Genomic DNA, 21,217 nt, shown 5'->3' on the forward strand with positions numbered 1-21,217 from the left:
AATATTTGATTTTCCTTTTTTTATTTCTTGTACTTAAAGTATATATAATCAATATTAATTTTTGATGTGCAATAATGTGTTTAAAACATATTTGTTCTAATATTAATGCATACCCACAAAGCCCTAGACTATGGTAACCTGTCATTTATTGTTAAATATTATAAAACTGTGATTAATGATTCTGTCTGATTCCAGAAGAAGGAAACAACAGAGCCACCATACAATGCAAGAAGCACAAGGTCATGGAGACCAACCAGTCCCATTGGGATTGATGAGAAACTGCACAGTGCCACAAGGTTAAAAAAAAAAAAAAAGACCATACCAATCCAAGTAGGATGGTGGAACTTTTATGCCAATACTAAAGGACTTGAACCTAGTGTGAGACTCAAAGTTGCGATGCTTGACATATGTTAAGACATAGGACTCTTTGTACTACACTACCAGTCGAGTACCAAAGGTTGGCCATCATTGTGGTTCACCTATCCCTGAGAATGAAGGAAAATCCCGACCAGGGAATGACATTTTCTTTTTACATGAAAATCTAGTCCTTTTTTCTCTAATGATATGGCAACTTGCTGTAGTCTTGGCTGCCAATGGGTAAGTGCAATATTACTGCATTTTGTCCTACAGACTAGTAGGATAGAAATTATATATTTTTGTTTATTCAGAAAATCTTATATACATAGATTTTTGATATTTTGATTCTTATTTTGAATCTTTATTCCTCCCAAAATTTAATTTTCTTATGTTTTTGGTTTTTCTTTTGATAACTGACTCATACACCCTATAACTCAATGATGTAGTCTGAGTTGATCTGGGTGTTGGTCAACCTCCCTCTTCAGGGGGCATTATATTTTTATAAAAATCCTAGCTTTAAAATTTTGTTTGAGAAAATTTTCAGGAAAAGAAGTCTGCTAATGCTTTGAAACCAGAAAATGGACTATTTGCCTCCAGAAAAGATGCTTGCAGAAATCTACACTGAATCAAGATGACCCAAAATGAACTTTGGGGTGCAACTAATTGAACTTGAAGGGATTGAACACAATTATTTTGAATTGTAAACTCTTATGCCGAAGGGGATTGCCCCCAATTGGCTTTTTGTCAATGCATCTAGCAAAACATTGGTTTTGTACTTTATATCTCTTCTATTTACCTCATCTCTAACTATTGTAGTTAGAATTTTAGGGTTACAAGATGATTATGTCAAATGATCAATTGGGGAGACCAGTCTCCCAAATGATCACAGGGGGGATTGTGATAATTAGATTAACTCTACACTGCCCATCTTTAGATTTAATCACCAAAGGTGAGAGCACCTCCAATTCTGGCAGGTCCGAAACCCACGTGTGCTAGAGTGGATGACGAATCAGAATCAACTGACCGCCCCTTAGGCATCCTAAGAGAAGCGTCTGTTGTGAATGGACACGCAAACTAGGGGAAGGCACAGGAAGTGACACATAAGTGACTCCTTTAAAAGAGGGAGAGGAGTGACTGAGAGGGTTCTGGTGAAGAGGGAGGCTGGTAAAGGAGCCGAGGGTTAATTAGATCTACTTGGATTAATTAGAGGATCATAGCAATTTACCTACTGTGTTATATTCTTATTTCCTTATTTCCTCCTTTCTCAATTGTAAATAAACTTCCATAAAAGTCAATTTTGACTTGATATTATTCTTAATTGAGGATTGATAATTGTTCAATCCTCTGGTGACCATCTTTTAATATATTGAACCCCCCCCCCAAAAAAAAAAAAAAACCTTTTTCCCCCTTACACTTAAGATATTTAAGGGAACAATAGGGGTCAAACTGATTACCATATAAGCAGAGGATAATTAAAATACTTAAGATATCCATGATATTTGAAGTAACTAAGGTGCCTAAAGTACTATAGATACTTGAGAATTTTATCACTATTAGAACAGTAAATAGGAGCATACATAGAGAACAGGGACTAAGTTGAATATGATAGGATAATATTTTTTAATCAAGAGATGAGAAAAAGGAATACACTGGGAAAAGAGAAAAGGAGAGAAAGTTGGAGGTAAATTATCTCACAAGAGGAAGTTCATTCGAATTAATACAGTGGAGATTAAGGACAGGGTGGCAGGCAATTCTCACTGGAATTGGCACATAGCAAGGATAACATCCATACTTAGTTAGCCATATAAACCTATCTTACCCTAAAGGGAAGTAAAAAAAGAAGGGGGACTAATAAAAGGAGAGAATGGACAAAAGGGAGAGTGAAGTGATAGAGGTGCTAGTCTGTAAGGGTTAAAAATGATTTAACTAAATTTATGAGTTAAAAAATTGTTGTGGTCGCCATTTATAAAAATTAAAGTTAAACTATGAGTCAGTAGGCTGTTTAGTAACTTTATTTACAGCAAGGCAGAGATATTAAAGTGGGAAATATAGGAAGGAGGTAGAAAATATCACCTAGCTAAAAATACCCTAAGTCCTAATCCTAGTACCCCAGACTGCAAACGTGAATCTGAATCTTACCAGTCCATGAGAGTGTCTCCATTCAGGCGTCCCAACAACCAAAAACTGATGCTGAAGAGGCTGAGTCACAAAGGGCACTCTCTCACACCAAGGAGGCAAGAATCTCACCTGTGTAAGTATCCCTCTTCAGCCTGAGTCTCCAATGCAGGAAGCCGAATCTTCACCAGGATCCAAAGTACAGATCAGGAAGCAGAAATCCAAAGAGCCAAAAGATGCTGAAAATCACTGAGAACCTTTAGCAACCACCGGACCAAGACTGCCAAACATCCCACCAGAGCTCATGCTCCTGAGGCTAAGAACTGCCAAGAATGGAGAGAGCCCATCTTTCTTAGGCTCCTACTTATATACCATTTTCTCCACCCATCAGCTCTCCTCATCACATCTCAAGAATCAATCACAGTGTTTCAATTTGCCTAGCACTGCCTGGGGGTTGGGGGGAGGCTTTCTTTATTAATGACTTACTAAGTATTAAGTAGGAATACTTTAAGTTCTTGACTGATTAACTTAAAATAAACAAAGGGAATAAAAATTCCCTTTCATAAGTTAAAAACAAAAACATACATGAATGGGGAGAGGAAGAGGACAAACAAGGAAAAATAAGATGGTGGGAAAAACTGTGAATGTGAAGAGGATGAACTCACCCATAAAAAAGAAAAGGATAGAAGAGTGCATCTAAAACTAAAAATCCACAATATGCTCTCTACCAGAAATATATTTAAAGCAGGGAAACACAAACAGAGTAAAGGTAAAGGGTTGGAGCACAATCTATAATGCTTCAACCAAAGTTTTTAAAAGTATGGGTAGGAATTATGATCTCAGACAAAGGAAAAGTGGAGGAGAGGGAACAAAAAAGACTATAAGCCAATCTTCCTAATAAATATTGAAAGAAATTTTTAAATAAAATACTAGAAAAGAGATTATAGCAATATTCCATATTGCTATGTGCTCTGACCATGTAGGTTTTATACCAGAAATACAAAGATGGGTCAATATTTAGAAAGCATTCAGTATAACTGACCATATCAATAGCAAAAAAACAACAGGAGAAAAATGATTATCTCAATATATGCAGAAAAATCTTTTGACAAAATACAACATCCATTCCTATTAAAAACACTAGAGAACACGGAATGAAGGGAACATACCTCAAAATGATAAATAGTATCTATCTAAAACCACCACAAACATTATCTACAATGGAGATAAGACTTCCCAACAAAATCAGGAGAGAAGCAAGGATGTCCATTATCTCTAATTTTTTCAATATTATATTTTTAAAATGCTAGATAGCTGTAGCAATAAGAGGAAAAAAAGAAACTGAAGGAATTAGAATAGTAAATGAAGAAATAAAGCTATCATTCTTTGCAGATGATATGATAGTATACTTAGAAAATCCCAGAGAATCAACCAAAAAAGTCATAGGATATGAAATAAAACCACATAAAGCATTAGTGTTTCTTTATTGTACCAATGAATTCCAATAGCAAGATGAAGAAAGAGAAATTTCATTTAAAATAACTGTAAACAATATAAAATACCTGGAACAAATCAAGACTTTGCCAAGACAAATTTGGAACTAAATGATCACAACTACAAAACACTTTTCACACAAATAAAGTCAGATCTAAACAGTTGGGAAAATATTAATTGCTCATGGTAAAGCCAAAATAATAAAAAGGCAATTCCACCTAAATTAATTTACCTATTCAGTGCCATAACAATAAAACTACCCAAAAATTATCTCATAGAGCTAGAAAAAAATAATAAAATTCATCTAGAATAACAAAAGGCCAAGAAAATCAAGAAAATTAAGAAGGAAGGTAGTGAACTGTACTGGATCTCAAACTGTATTATAAAGTGGCAATCATCAAAACAATATGGTACTGGTTAAGAAAGAGAATAGTGGGTAGGCCATACCAATATAGCAAAAAAATGACAATTCTACTTGAATTAATTTACTTATTCAGGAGAATGTTGCACATAATAACAGCAATAATCAACTATAAATGATATGATTATCAACTATAAATGACTTAACTATTATCAGCAATCTAAGGATTCAGAACATCTCCAAGGGATTTATGATTTTTTAAAGAAAGGCTATCCACTGCCATAGAAGAAACTGATAGAATTTGAATATGGATTGAAACATACCATTTTTCACTTTATTTCCTCTATGTATTTTTCTCTAGTGAAAGTGATATGTCTTCTCTCACAACATGATAAACATGAAAATATATATTGTATAAACAATCTACATCATATTACCTGCCATCTCAGGGAGAGAGGAGAGGGAAAAGGGAAGGAATATAGATTTCAAAATGTCAGAAAACAATTATTAAAAATTGTATTACATGTATTCTGGAAAAAATTAAATAATGGTTATTCAAAGAGAGAGAGAAAGAGAGAGAGAGAGAGAGAGAGAGAGAGAGAGAGAGAGAGAGAGAGAGAGGCTCGCAACTTTGTGCAACTCTGCCTCACTTAAATCAAATTCTTGAGCAAATCAAGACATTGCCCTATGATGCCACTAGTCATTTTCAAGAGAAAGGACAAACAACAAGTTTTAGTAGTTTAAAACTGTACTAAGGGCAGCTGGGTAGCTCAGTGGAGTGAGAGTCGGGCCTAGAGACAGGAGGTCCTAGGTTCAAACCCGGCCTCAGCCACTTCCCAGCTGTGTGACCCTGGGCAAGTCACTTGACCCCCATTGCCCACCCTTACCAATCTTCCACCTATGAGATAATACACCGAAGTACAAGGGTTTTAAAAAAAACCATACTAAGACTTCACAACTCTCCAGATTTAAAACTATAAGGCTAATCACTAAGGTCGAGAGCTATCCTATATTTTCTTTTTTTTGTGTTTTGCTTTGTTTTGTCTTTGTTTTACCAAAGAGTTTTACCCACCTGTCCCAGATTCCTAAAATCACTAGATCTACTCTTACATCAGGACATATAGACTCACAATACATCCATTGCTAAAGCAATGTGCAATGACAATCTTCATAAAATTGAACTTTTTAGAAAGGAGATGTAAGAAATTCTTAGAAATGATATAAACACAAAAAAAGTAACTGGCCTGTTTCCATTGGCTTTTTAAACCCCTCTTATAAATGACCTATTTCAATAAATATAATGGGTAGGAATTAGAGGCTACATATATACATATATACATACTCTTCCTTGCCATCATGCAATCATTCTTCAAACATGAAGACTTTTGTAAAGGATAAAACAAATTTGGTTGGACTGAATATAAAAGAGGGTGGTCACCAAGAATTGATTCAATTTCAAATGAAAGACTCAAGTCAGAATGACTTTTATGGTAGTTTATTTACAAATAGGAAGAGAGTGAAAGTAAGAAAATCAGAGCGAGAATAGGACACGATATCTAACCTAACACACTAAGTATTTTGCTCCAGCCCCTGGTCAACTCAGTCAGGGCTAATTAGTCCTCAGCCAGAAGGGCCTCAGCCTTGAGTTGAGGGCCTGGAGATGAATAAAGCAAAGGCTTCAGTCATGAAGCCTCTCTGAAGAGGAGAGTCCCTTCAGAACAATCCAGAAAGGAGTCAGTCTTTTTCCCTCACCAGGGAGAGATTTAAGAACAAAGTCTCCCCAAGTCCAAGGTCTCAGGTCCAGTAAGCAGATTCTTCATCAGCCTCCAACTCAAACTCCAAAGAAAGAACAAAGAAGTCATCCCCACAGGAAGTTGTAACTCCTTTTTAAAGGTGCTTCTTTTTGTGTCACTTCCTGTGCATTCCTTCTATTTTACGTGTACCAATTAAAGGCTAAGGAAAGCTCTGCTTAGGACTGCCCAGGGGGCAGTCAGTTGATTCTGATTCATCACCCACTTTCACACACATGGGTTACAGATGTCCCCCACTCAAGTGTTAAGTGGGGTGTTTACACTTTTGGTGATTAAATCTAAAAATGGGCAGGGTGGAGTTAATCCCATCTTCACACTTTCAAAGATGATGCCATATTCATCAGATCATTAAGTGAGAGTTGGAAAGGCCCTATACCTAGATGGGAGGAAACTGAGGTCTATAGAGGTTAAATGTCATGAATCAGTGATTCAAGCTACCACTTGAAAGCAAAGCAAGTAGTTAAGAGAAAATGAGAGTATATTATAAATTTTTATTGTTATAATTCTCTTCCTTATTCTAAATTGATACTATTTAATAGAAGCTATAAGTCAACGTTAAATGCTAGCTGTGTTTCCTATAGACAGACACATAGTTCTTAAGGCTACCAGAAATCCTATTTTCTCTGAAAGAGCCTTGAGATTTCTCTCTTCTGCTCCTCACTGTGCCAAGTCTCAGATTCTGTAGTGTGCTTCTTAAGCCTCAATTGCTGAGATAAGTAGTAGTAAAAAGGAAATGAGAGAAGACACATTCAGGGAAGTCAGCTGAGATAGCCACAAGGACTGAGTGCAGCAGCGTGTCAGGGGTAGATCTAGAAGCACCAGAAAAATTGAGGCTGAAAGCTGAAGCAAGGGGGACAATAACAAAGGGAACATCAAGAAAACTCCCAGGAAAAATGAGTGATGAGAAGCCTAGAGAACTCCCTAAAGCATTAAGAGATTAAATGGCTGGCCCAGAGTCAAACAGTCAGAAGCAGAATTGTAAAATAGGTCCTCAGGCTTGAAAACCACTTGCCTATTTACAATCTTCCACCCTTCCACCTTTGTAATGTTTCACAAATGAACTTTTTCCTAAACTTCTGCTGCTCTTAGCTCTCATGTCTTCAGCTAAGTGGCACAAATGGATAGAGCACTGGGTTTGGAGTCAAGAAGACCTGAATTCAAGTCTAGTCTCAAATATTGCCTCAGTTTCCTCAGTGATAAAATATAAGTTATAATAGCACTCTCCTAGTGTGGTGGTTAAGATCAAATGAGATATTTGTAAAGCACTTAGCACCGTGCCTGGCACACAATAGGCACTTAATCAATGCTTCCTTCCTTGCTTCTCCACTGTCTCCAAAACACTGCTTTCAAGTATCAGCTCTTTTGCCCTTCTTCTTGTTCAACTACTTAAGATTGGTAAAATTCTTCTATGAAATGAGATCACCAGAGACAATGCTTTTAATTGTATGCATTTCCCATTTTCCCAAGTCAATGACTTTTTGAAAAATAGGCCAAGTTAGAACTGTTATAATACATAAATGTAAATCTCTTATCTTTGCCTTTATTCTTAATTTATCCTTGATTGTGACCTTTGTTTTAACCAAGGCTTGCTCTCCTACAAACTAACTGTATAAGTCTCTCTGCCAAAAGAAGAGTAGCTAATAAACTGAATTACTCTAAAAGATGATCTATCCATTTCTAATGTGGAGTATTAAAAAAAATGACTGGAGGAAAAGTGAAGATTCTGTACAACCTTTGAGCAACCCCAAAGTCTGGGGACTTTTTAATGTGTTGTGATTTCCCACAATGTCAAACTTAATATCACTCAATCTCGTGCATTCTAAAATCAAATGTAACTTTTAAAAAATATTATTCCCATTTCTACTACTCTATTTTTTATCTTTTAAGTCCTCCCATTTTATTCCTAAAAGAGCTCTATTTACCTTTAATGAATCATTTGATTCCCATGATTTGCTTAATAAATGAACAACCAAGGATCTGGATCATTGGCACTCTATAATACAAAACTAAACTGAAATTATTGCTCTAGCTTACTTACTGAACTATATCATACTCTCCAGGACCAGGCCCTTCCAGTATTGGAAGATCTCGTCTTCCTGACTGGTTGCCAAAATGTATTCCTTTGTATTTCAAAGTTGAATCAGAAGCATCCTAAAAAATGAAGACAATTACATCATACCTAGGTAAGCCTTTCCTTCACCCAAATCAGCAGTATAATAAAAACCAATTCATTAAAATACAAAATTGTTTTACATTTCAATTAGCTTATATTTCTAATACCTAGCACACAGTCAGTACTTAATAAAAGCTTGTCTGATTAATTGTATATGTACTCAGATCTTTTTTGACACTTAATTTTCTGTGCTATTTGATTAAGCATTTTAAATGAATAATGTGTGCTCTGGTTGCTTTAGTAAAAGCAAACATTGGTGATGGTTTATGAGCTCTGATTTTGAGTGAATGCTGATCCACAAGCTATTTTGAAACTACTAACTTTCTTTCTGCTTACTTAATTTACTTCAAGAAACATTTTAAATTTAAAAATAATTATTTTGAAGTATTAATCATTTATTTTTTCTCTCTCCTACCTCTCCTTAAAGAAAAAAAAAAGAAAATCCTCATAAGAAATATCCATGGTCAAGCAAAACAAATTCCCACATTGGCCATATCCAAAAAATATGTCTTATTCTGCATATTTGTCTATCGTATCTGTCAGAAGGTGGATGATATTCTTCATCATCGGACCTCTGGAATCATGGTATTATTCATTGTTCTTTCAACAACTTTCAAAATTATGTTTTTGCAATGTTGTTTTAGTATAAATTGTTCTCATGTCTTTCCAGGATTCTCTGAAACTATCTCTTTAATAATCTTTTACATTATATTCCATCACATTCATATACCATTAATTGTTTAGCCTTTCTCTAATTAATGGGCACTTCCTTGGTTTCTAGTTTGGTTTTTTGCCCCCACAAAGAGATGGTATAAATATTTACATGTATAGGACCTATTTCCTTCATCTCTTTGAGGTACCAGTTTAATAGTTTGGAATGAAAGGATATATATAATTTCAAAGGGAATATAATTTCAGATTGCTTTTCAGAATGACTGAATCAACTCACAGTTCCATCAATAGCAGAGTACCTCTTTTCTCACAACCCTTGGCAATATTTGTCATTTTCCTATTTTGTTGCCTTTGTCAGTGTACAAGGGTGAGATAGAACCTCAGAGTGGTTTTTACATTTTACATTTCTCTAATTATTAGTGATATGGATCATTTTTTCACACGATTATAATCATCTTTAGAGAACTGCTTATTTATATCCCTTGACCACTTATCAATTGGGGAATGGCTCTTATAAATTTGAATTGGTGCCTTATATATCTTTGAAATAAACTTTTGACAGAGTAACTTTGCTATAAAAATTTTTTTAGCCAGGGAAATTTTCAAGGAGCCCATGTGTCAGGAGCCTCAATATGCTACAAAGAAAGATAGAAAGAAGTCAAATTACATGTCTGTTCCCTTAATTGTAAGTTCAGGACTTTAAGAATCTTAATTTTTTCAAGCCTAATTGAAAATTTTTACACTGTAAGAATGCAATGCAAAGCCAGACATTTTGGAAACAGAAGAAATAGAACACAAAAAAGGAGGATCAAGTGACAGTTGGCAGGAGCAAGGAATTCTGGGATTGAAGAGCCAACTGAAGGAGCTTTGGGGTTTTTTAGCTGAGGTAGGAGGAGGTTGTTTGTGGCTGTGTGACCCTCAAAGTGAGCTTGGGAGGTTTTCCTCAAACTTATAAAGAAGATGTACTATTTAAGCACACTTAAATATCTAACAATTCATCAGTGTTGGCCAGTGGTGACTGGACTTCTGTGGGGAGCCGATCCCTAGACCCCATTTTGCCTTGGGCCTTTGTCCCTCGATATTCCCTCTGATTTTAATAACAAATCTTAGATATAGCAAAACTATCTGGGATTTGGGTCAGAGAAACTATGATGGGGAACACAGAGTATTTCGGTGGGTACCTTACACAGTCATGGACTGAGGGGACTTAGGAAATCACTTTTGCACCCTCTTCCCAATGAACCCCATTTCCAATTCCTTTGCTACTTGGTCCTTAAACTAAACCCTTTAGGTTTTTTTTGTCAGATCAGCATGTATTTCATAGGTGGGAGGCAATGTGAAGGGAGTTGAAGGAAGGAAGGAACCACCATTTTAAGCCTGACCTCCAGCTGGGAAATAGGGGAAGACTTCTATTTGCCCTGGCCAGCACCAACATCTTATCAAGGTTACATTCATTTACCTTTGTAGGGAATAACATCCCTGCAACATCCACACCATGGCATGAATAGTCCCCCATTTTCCTCAAGAAACCCCATTTTGTCTCCCAGTAAGGAGGGGGGCTGAGAGGGAGATGTGGCCCTTATACATCTTCTAGGGGGTTACCAACTATACCCCAAAACTCCTAATCACCCTCCCTTCTTACAACACAAAATAATTCCTCTTTTTAAACAATTTCAAAACATGACAAACTGAAAACAATATAAATTTACTCCTGCTTAAGTTACTAGCCCATATTTTACTAGGGTGTCTTAACTATAACGTCATTAAGGCCTTTTAAAAATCCTAACATAAAATGAAAAACAAATTGATGCAATCTTAATAACTCTAAATCACCAATCTCTTCATGTCAAGAAATGTTGTCAATATCAGCTTTTTGGTCACTGTCAACATGGTAAGTCATTAGCAAATAAAGTGATTTAATAAAAGCAAACAACAGCAAGGGGTTGCATTATTTTAAATGAGTGATATAATATAATTTGAAGAATAGCTACTCCATTGACAATAAAATGAATGAAGAAGGCCCAGTGGAACTTTTTTTTTCTATAGCTATGCCATAATTAGGTTTGGAAATTCTGTGGGAAGAATTCAAAATCTCAAAGTACATTAATTTGGGCATTAATAGATTGCTTTCTAGTGTGGTAAAACACACTTAATTCTTTGAATGTTATCTTTGGAAATATGTTGATGTTAGTACTCCATTGGCATTCCCAGCTTTAAAATCATCCAATGAAAAATAGATTTTGAACATTTCTCAAGGCTGATACAAATAAAAAGATAAGCCCAATATATTATTTAAAAATGCCAGATAATAAATATGAAGGTTGAGCATTTTCATTTACAAATTAAATTGAATGAAAACTTATAATCTGATTCATTAGATGCTCTCATACTTATCCTTTGATCTAAAACTACTTGTACCAATATGTTTAGCAAACATGTTCATTATCTAATGCAGTGGTTCCCAAACTTTTTTGGCCTATCACCCCCTTTCCAGAAAAAATATTACCTAGTAGCTCAGGAATTAATTTTTTTAATTTTAATAGCAATTAATAGGAAAGATAAATGCACCTGTGGCCATCACTGCTCCCCTGGATCACTGTAGCACCCACCAGGGGGTGGTGGTGCCCACTTTGGGAATTACTGATCTAATGCAATGCCTAGTACATGATAGATTTTCCAGATATGTTTGCTAAAACAAACTGAATTGAATTCTTATATTTAAACTGGGACTGCCACATCTGTAAATCATCCCCATCAATACGGTATTGATTCTAAGGCAGAAGGTAAGAGTTTAAAAAAAAAAAAAAGAATTGTCTCTCTTACCCACCCAAATGAGCAAATTTAATAAATAAAAGTCCTTAATAGATTGCTGCATAGATCCCACAAAATAAAATGCTATATTGTTGAAGTTTGAAAATGTACAACCCTCTCTGTATTTTGAGCTCAACTTCTCATTTAAAAAGTAAGTGGTATGTTTCATCTTAATTCTTTTGCATTCACAGCTTATCATTGCACTGATTAGAGTTCTAAAATCTTTCAAAGTGGTTTTTTTCTCTATAATGTTGTATAAACTATTCTCCTACTTGAGCTCTCTTCACTCTGCATCAGTTAGTTTATAGAAGTCTTCACAGTTTCCTCTGAAATCTTCCATTTCACCATATTTCATGGCATAACAATATTCCATTGCATTCATATACCAAAATTTGTTTAACTACACCTCATTGCAATTTTTAGACATAGTTGTAAGTTTAGATGTTGCAAATTTCCAAAATGACTAGATCAATTCACAATTCAACTCACACAGTATACATTACCTGCTTACCCACAGCCCATTCAACATTTGTCATATTTCTCTTTTGTCATCTTTGCAGATATGAAAATTTCATCAGAAAAATGTGCTTCGAAGATTTTTCCTTTGGTTACTTGTTTGCATTATCATTTTTTGTACATGAAATCTGATTGTGCAAAAAAAGTTTTAAGTTTATATAGTCAAATTTGTCCACATTGTCTTCTGTGATAAACTTTATTATTTGTTGAGTCATCAAGTCTTCCTCTCCCCATAGACTAAAAGACAATTTCTGCTTTGATACTAACTATTCACAATTTCACTTGTTATATATAGGTCATGTATCTACTTTTAACTTATCTTGGTGGGCAATACAAAATGTTGGTCTATTCCTTATTTCTTCCAGATGAACAACCAAATTTTCCCAGTAGTTTATGCCTATGTAAGCTCTTCCTTCAGGAACTGGTTTTTTTTAGTTCATTAAATGAAATGATGCTATCTTTGTTTTTATATATTGTAAACATAATCTATTCCACTGATTGGCCTTTTCTTTTTAAACTAATTAATCGTTTTACTGCTTACTTCTTTGAAGTATATTTTGAGATCTGATACTGAAAACCTTCCTTCCTTTGTACATTTTTCATTATTACTCTTGAAATTTCATTTTTTCCTAACTCTAAAAAATAGCATTTGGGAGTTTGAATGGTATGACAGTTTACACATGAATTTAAATAGAACTGTCATTTTTATTATATTGGCTCAGCCTAACCATGAATAATTAATCTTTCTCCAATTATTTAGTTCTGTCTTTATTTCTACAAAATTTTTTACAATTATTTCACATATAGTCCCAAGGTGAATCTTGACAGATAGACTTCCAAATAAAATAGCTTTGGTAGCTATTTTGAATGAACTTATTTTTCTACTTTATTCTATATCTAAAAATTCCTTGATATCACATTCCCTATCCTCTTCCTCTTTAATCATTACTGATTTGCCAAGGCCAAGTTATCTATCTGTAACCTTGATTCCATCCTTCCAATAGACTCTGGCAGATTGCTCTCATAATTAACTTCCCTCTGCCTCTAACATTTGGTCTTTGCTGCCAATGATTTTATTTGACCCTCCCCTTTCCTCTTCCTCTTCATAACTAGACTTCTAGTTTAGTTTGTCTCTTAATCATGCTCCCATTAATCATTTTGTAATGTCTTCCAATTTCATCATTCAACTGATACTGCTCTTTCCAAAGTTATCACCAAGTCTTGATGACCTTTTTTCAGTTCTCAGCTTTTTTAACCTTTCTGCAGCAATGACCATAATTGATCACAGTTTCTTCATGATTCCTCTACTCCATGAGTTCTCATGACATTCCTGTCCTCGAGATCTCCTCCTGTCACTCACTCCTCCTAAATCTCCTTTGCAGGACCATCATCTACACTTAGTAGTGTAGAGGCTGTCTTCAGCATACTCCTTTCTCTCCTTTATTAAAAAAGGCATTTGAACCATATTTTTTCCAAAAGATGAAGGCAATAAGAATCCCTCCATAATAGTAAGAAAGCTCTAGAAGTAATCTCTATCTGCCCCCCTCCAACATTTCGCCACACTATGTGACATTTCATGTATAATTCATTTCTTTAATAAGCTTCAAATGTTTCTTATTCCGATTGTTCCTCCTTCACATAAAATTTATGGTTGACTATTAAGGTATATATTATGTATTTCTATGTTGCTGGAATAAAGATGGGAACACAACAGTTAATTGAAATTTTCTTTTTTTTTACTTGTTTTATTATTTATTTTTAACATTCTTTTCTTTTTAAATTTTGAGTTCCACATTCTCTCCCTCCCTTCTAGCCCTCCTCCACCCACTGGGAAGGCAAATAATATTATATCAATGATACATGTGAAACAAGCAAACATATTTCCATATTAACCATATTAGGAAAAAAAGCAAAAACAAAAAAAACAAAACTCTGAAAAAATATAATTAAATTTGTACTTAGAATTCAATAGTTCTTTTCTCTTTGGAGTTAGATAGCATTTTTTCATTCTGATTCCTTTGGAATTGTCTTTGATGATTATATTGATCAGTCACCAAGTCTTTCAGAGTTCAACATCATTTTAGCATTGCTGTTACTGTGCACATGATCTCCTGATTCTTATTTCACTTTGTATCAAATCATATAGATCTTCACATATTTTTCTGAAACTACTCCCTCATCATTTAATATATTCTTAGTATACAATTTATTTAATATTCTTTTCTTTTTTAATTTTTTATTCCAAATCCTCTCCCTCCCACACTCAGAGGGCATGCAAAAGGATATCAATTATACATGTGATATCATGCAAAACATATTTCCACATTAGCCATATTTCAACAAAAAAAAAGAAAGAAAAATAAAATGAGAAAATTATATTGCAATTTGCACACAAAGTTCATCAGTTTTCTCTCTGGAGGTGGAAAGCATTTTTTTTCATCATGAATCCTTGAGAACTGTGTTGAATAAATTGCATTATTCAGAGTAGCCAAGACTTCTCCAGTTGATCATTGCAACCTTACTGTTACTGTGCACAATGATCTCCCAGATCTTCACTTTTCATCAGTTCACATAGTTCTTGCCATGTTTTTTTCTGAAACTATCCACCTCACCATTTATAGCACAAGAGTACTCGATGATAATCATATACAACAACTGTTCAGTCATTTCTCATTTGATCAGGAGTCCTTCAGTTTCTAATTATTTGCTATTAGAAAATGAGTCACTATAATAATTTTTGTACATATAGATCCTTTTCCTTGTTTTTTTTTTTAATTTTGGGGGGATACGGTAGTATTACTGTGTTAAAGAGTACACAGTTTTTTAGTCTTTGGACATAGTTCCAAATTATTCTCCAGAATGGTTGGATTAGTTCACTCTTCCAGTATAAGTTCCTTAGTATATACATTTTTCATTCATTCCTTGGAATAACTGTCGTTTCTCATAGGTATAAGGTAGTACCTTAGAGATGTTTCAATTTGTACTTCACTAATCAAAAGTGATATAGAACATTTTTTCATATGATTATATATAGCTTTGCTTTCTAAAAACTTTTATTAATTGGATAATGACTTATTTTTACACAATTGACTCAGAATTGTAATAATTAAAATGGGTTTGACAAATATAAGAATTTTAAAAATTGTTGTGGTCACCATTTACAAAAATTAACTCAAGTTACAAGGCTATTAGTACCTTTAGTAGCTTTATTACAGCAAGGTAGAAATAGTAAAAGGGGAAATGTAGGAAGGAGGTAGAAAAATATTGCTTAGCTTAAAATACCCTAAACCTGGATCCAAGTGACTCCAGTCTGAAAAGAGTCAAAAACAGGAGAAGGAATTAAAGAGCCAATGTCTCCTGCCAGGGTCTCCTCAACCCAAGTGAGTCACATGAGCTGAACTATTAAAGCCACCAACACCAAATCCAAGGCAGAATCAAGCTGAGCCTTACCAGACTGAACTGCTAAAAGACCTCCAGGGTCCCAGAGGCTCCCGTTTTCAAAAAAAAAAAAATGCAGTTTTCTCCACCCATCACCTCTCCCCATCACATCTCAGGAATCAATCAAAGTTTCTTAATTTGCCTGACACTACCCTGGGAGCAGTTCCTGTGGGATCTGCCCCTTGTCCTCTGAGGGTGTGAACTTTTATCAAAAGGATCCTCAAAGACCAAAAACAGAGAAAGAAAACTATAGACCAATCTCCCTAATGAACATAGATGCAAAAATCTTAAATAGAATATTAGCAAAGAGACTCCAGCAAGTAATAGAGAAGATCATCCACCATGACCAGGTGGGATTTATACCAGGAATGCAAGGATGGTTCAACATTAGGAAAACCATCCACATGACCATATCAACAATCTAACAAACAAAAATCACATGATTATCTCAATAGATGCTGAAAAAGCCTTTGACAAAATACAGCATCCATTCCTACTGAAAACACTGAAAAGTATAGGAATAGAAGGACCTTTCCTAAAAATAATAAACAGTATATACCTAAAACCATCAACAAGCATTATATGTAATGTGGATAAATTAGAAGCCTTCCCAATAAGATCAGGAGTGAAACAAGGATGTCCATTATCACCTCTATTATTCAACATAGTACTAGAAACACTAGCAGTAGCAATTAGAGAAGAAAAAGAAATTGAAGGTATCAAAATAGGCAATGAAGAGACTAAGCTATCTCTCTTTGCAGATGATATGATGGTATACTTAAAAAATCCTAGAGAATCAACTAAGAAGCTAGTAGAAATAATCAACAACTTTAGTAAAGTTGCAGGATACAAAATAAATGCACATAAATCATCAGCATTTCTATACATTTCCAACACATTAGAGCAGCAAGAGGTAGAAAGAGAAACACCATTTAAAATCACCCTAGACAATATAAAATACTTAGGAATCTATCTACCAAAACAAACACAGGAATTATATGAAAACAACTACAAAACACTTTCCAAACAAATAAAACTGGATCTCAACAATTGGAAAGCCATTAATTGTTCATGGGTAGGACGAGCTAACATAATAAAAATGACCATTCTACCCAGATTAATATACCTATTTAGTGCCATACCAATTACCAAAAAATTACCAAAAAACTTCTTTACTGAATTAGGAAAAACTATAACAAATTTCATTTGGAATAACAAAAGGTCAAGAATATCAAGGGAAATAATGAAAAAAAATGTGAAGGAAGGCAGCCTAGCAGTACCAGATATTAAACTATACTATAAAGCAGCGGTCATCAAAACAATATGGTACTGGCTAAGAGATAGAAGAGAGGATCAGTGGAATAGACTTGGGGTTAATGACGTCAGCAAGACAGTGTAGGATAAACCCAAAGAGCCCAACTTTTGGGACATGAACCCACTATTTGACAAAAACTGCTGGGAAATTTGGAAAACAATATGGGAGAGATTAGGTTTAGATCAACATCTCACACCCTACACCAAGATAAATTCAGAATGGGTGAATGACTTGAATATAAAGAGGGAAACTATAAATAAGTTAAGTGAACACAGAATAGTATACTTGTCAGATCTCTGGGAAAGGAAAGATTTTAAAACCAAGCAAGAGTTAGAGAAAATTACAAAATGTAAATTAAATTATTTTGATTATATCAAACTAAAAAGCTTTTGTACAAACAAAAACAATGTAGTCAAAATCAGAAGGGAAACAACAAATTGGGGAAAAAATCTTTATAATGAAAAACTCTGTCAGGGGTCTAATTACTCAAATATACAAGGAGTTAAATCAATTGTATAAAAAATCAAGCCATTCCCCAATTGATAAATGGGCAAGAGACATGAATAGGCAATTTTCAGGTAAAGAAATCAAAAGTATCAATAAGCACATGAGAAAGTATTCTAAATCTCTAATGATTAGAGAAATGCAAATCAAAACAACTCTGAGGTATTACCTCACACCTAGCAGATTGGCTAAAATGAAAGAAGGGGAGAATAATGAATGCTGGAGGGGATGTGGCAAAATTGGGACATTAATGCATTGCTGGTGGAGTTGTGAACTGATCCAACCATTCTGGCTGGCAATTTGGAATCATGCTCAAAGGGCTATAAAAGAATGCCTGCCCTTTGATCCAGCCATACCATTGTTGGGTTTGTACCCCAAAGAGATCATAAATAAACAGACTTGTACGAAAATATTTATAGCTGCACTTTTTGTGGTGGCAAAGAACTGGAAAAGGAGGGTATGTCCTTCAATTGGGGAATGGCTGAACAAACTGTGGTATATGCTGGTGATGGAATACTATTGTGCTCAAAGGAATAATAAACTGGAGGAGTTCCAGGTGAACTGGAGAGACCTCCGGGAACTGATGCAGAGTGAAAGGAGCAGAGCCAGAAGAACATTGTACACAGAGACTGACATACTGTGGTAAAATCGAATGCAATGGACTTCTGTACCAGCAGCAATACAAAAACCCAGGACAATTCTGAGGGATTTATGGTAAAGACGCTACCCACATTCAGAGGAAGGACTGCAGGAGAGGAAACATATAAGAAAAACAACTGCTTGAATGCATGGGTTGGGGTGGACATGATTGGGGATGTAGACTCGACACTACCACACCAATGTAACTATCAACAATTTGGAAATAGATCTTGAACAAAGACACATGTTAAAACCAGTGGAAATGTGCATCGGCTACGGGTGGGGGGAGAGCGGGGGGTGAAGGGGAAAGTAGGAGCATGAATCATGTAACCATGTTAAAAATGAATATTAATAAATGATTAAAAAATTTTAAAAAAAGGATCCTCAAGTTCCTGACTGATTAAGATAAAAAGGGTGGAGCACTCCAAGTACTTGATTGATTAAGATAAAAAAAAAATCTCTTTCACGGTATATATTTGGAAAATAATGTCTAAAAGAATAACATAAAAATTTTTGTTATTTCATTGTCTATGGAATCGTTTAACATAGTTTCCCTAATTATCTTTTTTAATTAGATCTGGTTTTGCATTTACTTTGTCTGAAATCATGATTGCTAACCCTGCCTTTTTTTTTAATTCAGCTGAAGCATATTAGATTCTACTCTAGTCCTACATTTTAACACTCTGTGTCTTTCTGTGTGTCTCTTGCAAACATTTTTATTTTGGTTCCTATTCCAATTTGATATTTGTTTTTGTTTTATGGATGAATTCATCCTATATAGATTCACGGTTATGGTGGCTAACAATTTATCTCCTTCCCTCATATTTTCTTTTGTTTTTTCCTCTCTCTCTCTCTCTTTTTATCATCCCCTCCTCAGAAGTTTGCTTCCATTAATCTACTCTACCTTTCCTATTATGGATAAGTTACATTTCTATACCCATCTGAGCATGTATATATGTTCTTCTCTCTTTGAACCAAATCTGATGACAGTGAGGTTCAAGCTTTGCTCACCACACTGCATCATTTTCCACTCCACTCTAAAAGCTTATTGAATGCCTCTTTTATGTGAAAACAATTTTTCTTCATTCTACCTCTACATTCCCCCTTCTGCTAGTGCATATCTCTTTCTCACTCCTTCACTTCTGGAGGAGATCATTCCAGTAATCAACACACATTCATGCCTTCTGCGTTAAGTCTTTTTAACTGTCCTAATAAAGATAAAGTACTTGGAAGTGATATGTATCATCTTCCCATATAGGAAATTAAACAGTTTAACTCTATTGAGTCCCTAATGATTACCTTACATGTTTCCCTGTTTATGCTTGTCTGGAGTCTTGTGTTTAAATGTCAGATTTTTGGTCTTTTCATCAAGAATGCTTCAAAATATTCTATTTCATTAAAGTCTTCTTTCCCTGAAAGATTATATTTGTTTTCCTGGTTTGGGGTTATAATCCTATAATCTTTTGCTCTCTAGGATATCACATTCCAAGTCCTCTGCTCCTTTAACATGGAAGCTACTAAATCTTGTGTGATTCTATCCATGGCACAATATTTAAATCATTTCTTTCTAGCTACTTGACATATTTTTCTCTTTGATGTGGGAGCTCTGGAATTTTGTTATAATGGTCCTGGGAGTTTTTGTTTTGTAATCTTTTCAGGAAGTGACTTATAGATCTTTTAATTTCTATTTTACTCTCTGGATCTAAGGTATCAGAGCCCTCTTCTTTGATATTTTCTTGAAAAAAGATGTCTAGGCTCTTTTTTTTTTTAAATCATGGCTTTCAGATAGTCCAATAATTCTTACATTATCTATCCTTGAACTATTTTCCAAGTCAGTTGTTTTTCCAATGAGTCCTTTCAGGTTTTCTTCTATTTTTTCATTCTTTTGACTTTGTTCTATTGTTTCTTAATGTCTCATTGAGTCATTAGCTTCCATTTACCTAATTCTGGTTTTTAAAAAATTAATTTCTTCAGTGAGATTTTGAACTTCTTTTTCTTTGTGGCCAATTCTGCTTTTTAAGACATTCTTTTCTTCAGGAAATTTTTGAACTCTCCTTTCCACTTGGCTAATTCTGCTTTATAAAGTGGTCTCAGTAAATTCTTGTGCCAAATTTTTTGGTGTTGTTTTCTTCAGTATTTTTTAATTCTTTCCAAGTTGTTAATTCTTTTTGTAATTTTCTTACCATCACTCTCATTTCTTTTCCTAATTTTTCATTTACTACCTTTATTTCTTTCTATAACTCTTCAAGGAATTTTTATTGGTTTTGGACCCAAATGGCATTTTTCTTTGAGACATTTTTATAGCTGGCTTTACATTGTTTTCTCCTATGTTTACTTATTTGATCTTCTGTGCCAGTGTGGTAGCTTTTTATGGTCAATTGTTTTGTTGTTGCTTGCTCATTTTTCTTACCTATTTCTTAACTTTGAATTTTATATTAAAGTTGGGCTCTGCCCCCCTGAGAGTTGGGAGACTATTCCAAACTTCAGGCTTTTTCAAACTGCTATTTTCAGAGCTAATTCTGTGGGTCTTCAAATTTTTAGTGCTTCCAAAGTAGTGTGATCCTGAAAGAGATATGGTCACTGTTCTCATAGCCTGCTCTCTGCCTAGTCTTTACCCAGGAATGGCTCCTTGACCCCTGCAGTTGCAAGTGATAGCAACTCCTCTTTACTTTGGAACTATGACTAGAGCCCTTGCTCCCTTGTGATTGAACACTAGAGCTCCTCTTTACCCTGAAACTGTAACCTAGAACTACATATGAGAACAGAGCTACCAATCACCACCAGCTATACCCAGTGCTAGGAAAGGGTCCCCTTGTTATCTCTTTCTAATCAATTGTCCAACTCCCTTTCAGACTCTGAGTTGAGAGCTCCTGAAACTTCTGCTGTTGCTATGGCCACAGAAATTTGTGTTGTCTCCAGAAAGGCCTCCACCCTATTCCTCACAGATTTCTCCTGTCAGTCTCTTAAGTTTTCTTAGACCAAAAAAAGACTCACTCTGAACTTTTTTAGTT

General features: G+C 34.8%; 1 protein-coding gene across 1 annotated transcript in view; it reads right to left on the reverse strand.

Annotated features, from left to right (window-relative positions):
• STPG2 (sperm tail PG-rich repeat containing 2) overlaps positions 1-21,217 on the reverse strand; it is a 624,910-nt gene that overhangs the window by 567,894 nt on the left and 35,799 nt on the right. The window contains exon 5 of the mRNA XM_044681589.1: positions 8,177-8,289. Coding sequence (XP_044537524.1) covers positions 8,177-8,289 — 113 coding nt within the window. The remainder of the gene's footprint in view (positions 1-8,176; positions 8,290-21,217) is intronic.

Source organism: Gracilinanus agilis, chromosome 6 (assembly GCF_016433145.1).
Source record: "Gracilinanus agilis isolate LMUSP501 chromosome 6, AgileGrace, whole genome shotgun sequence".
Lineage (NCBI taxonomy): Eukaryota > Metazoa > Chordata > Mammalia > Didelphimorphia > Didelphidae > Gracilinanus > Gracilinanus agilis.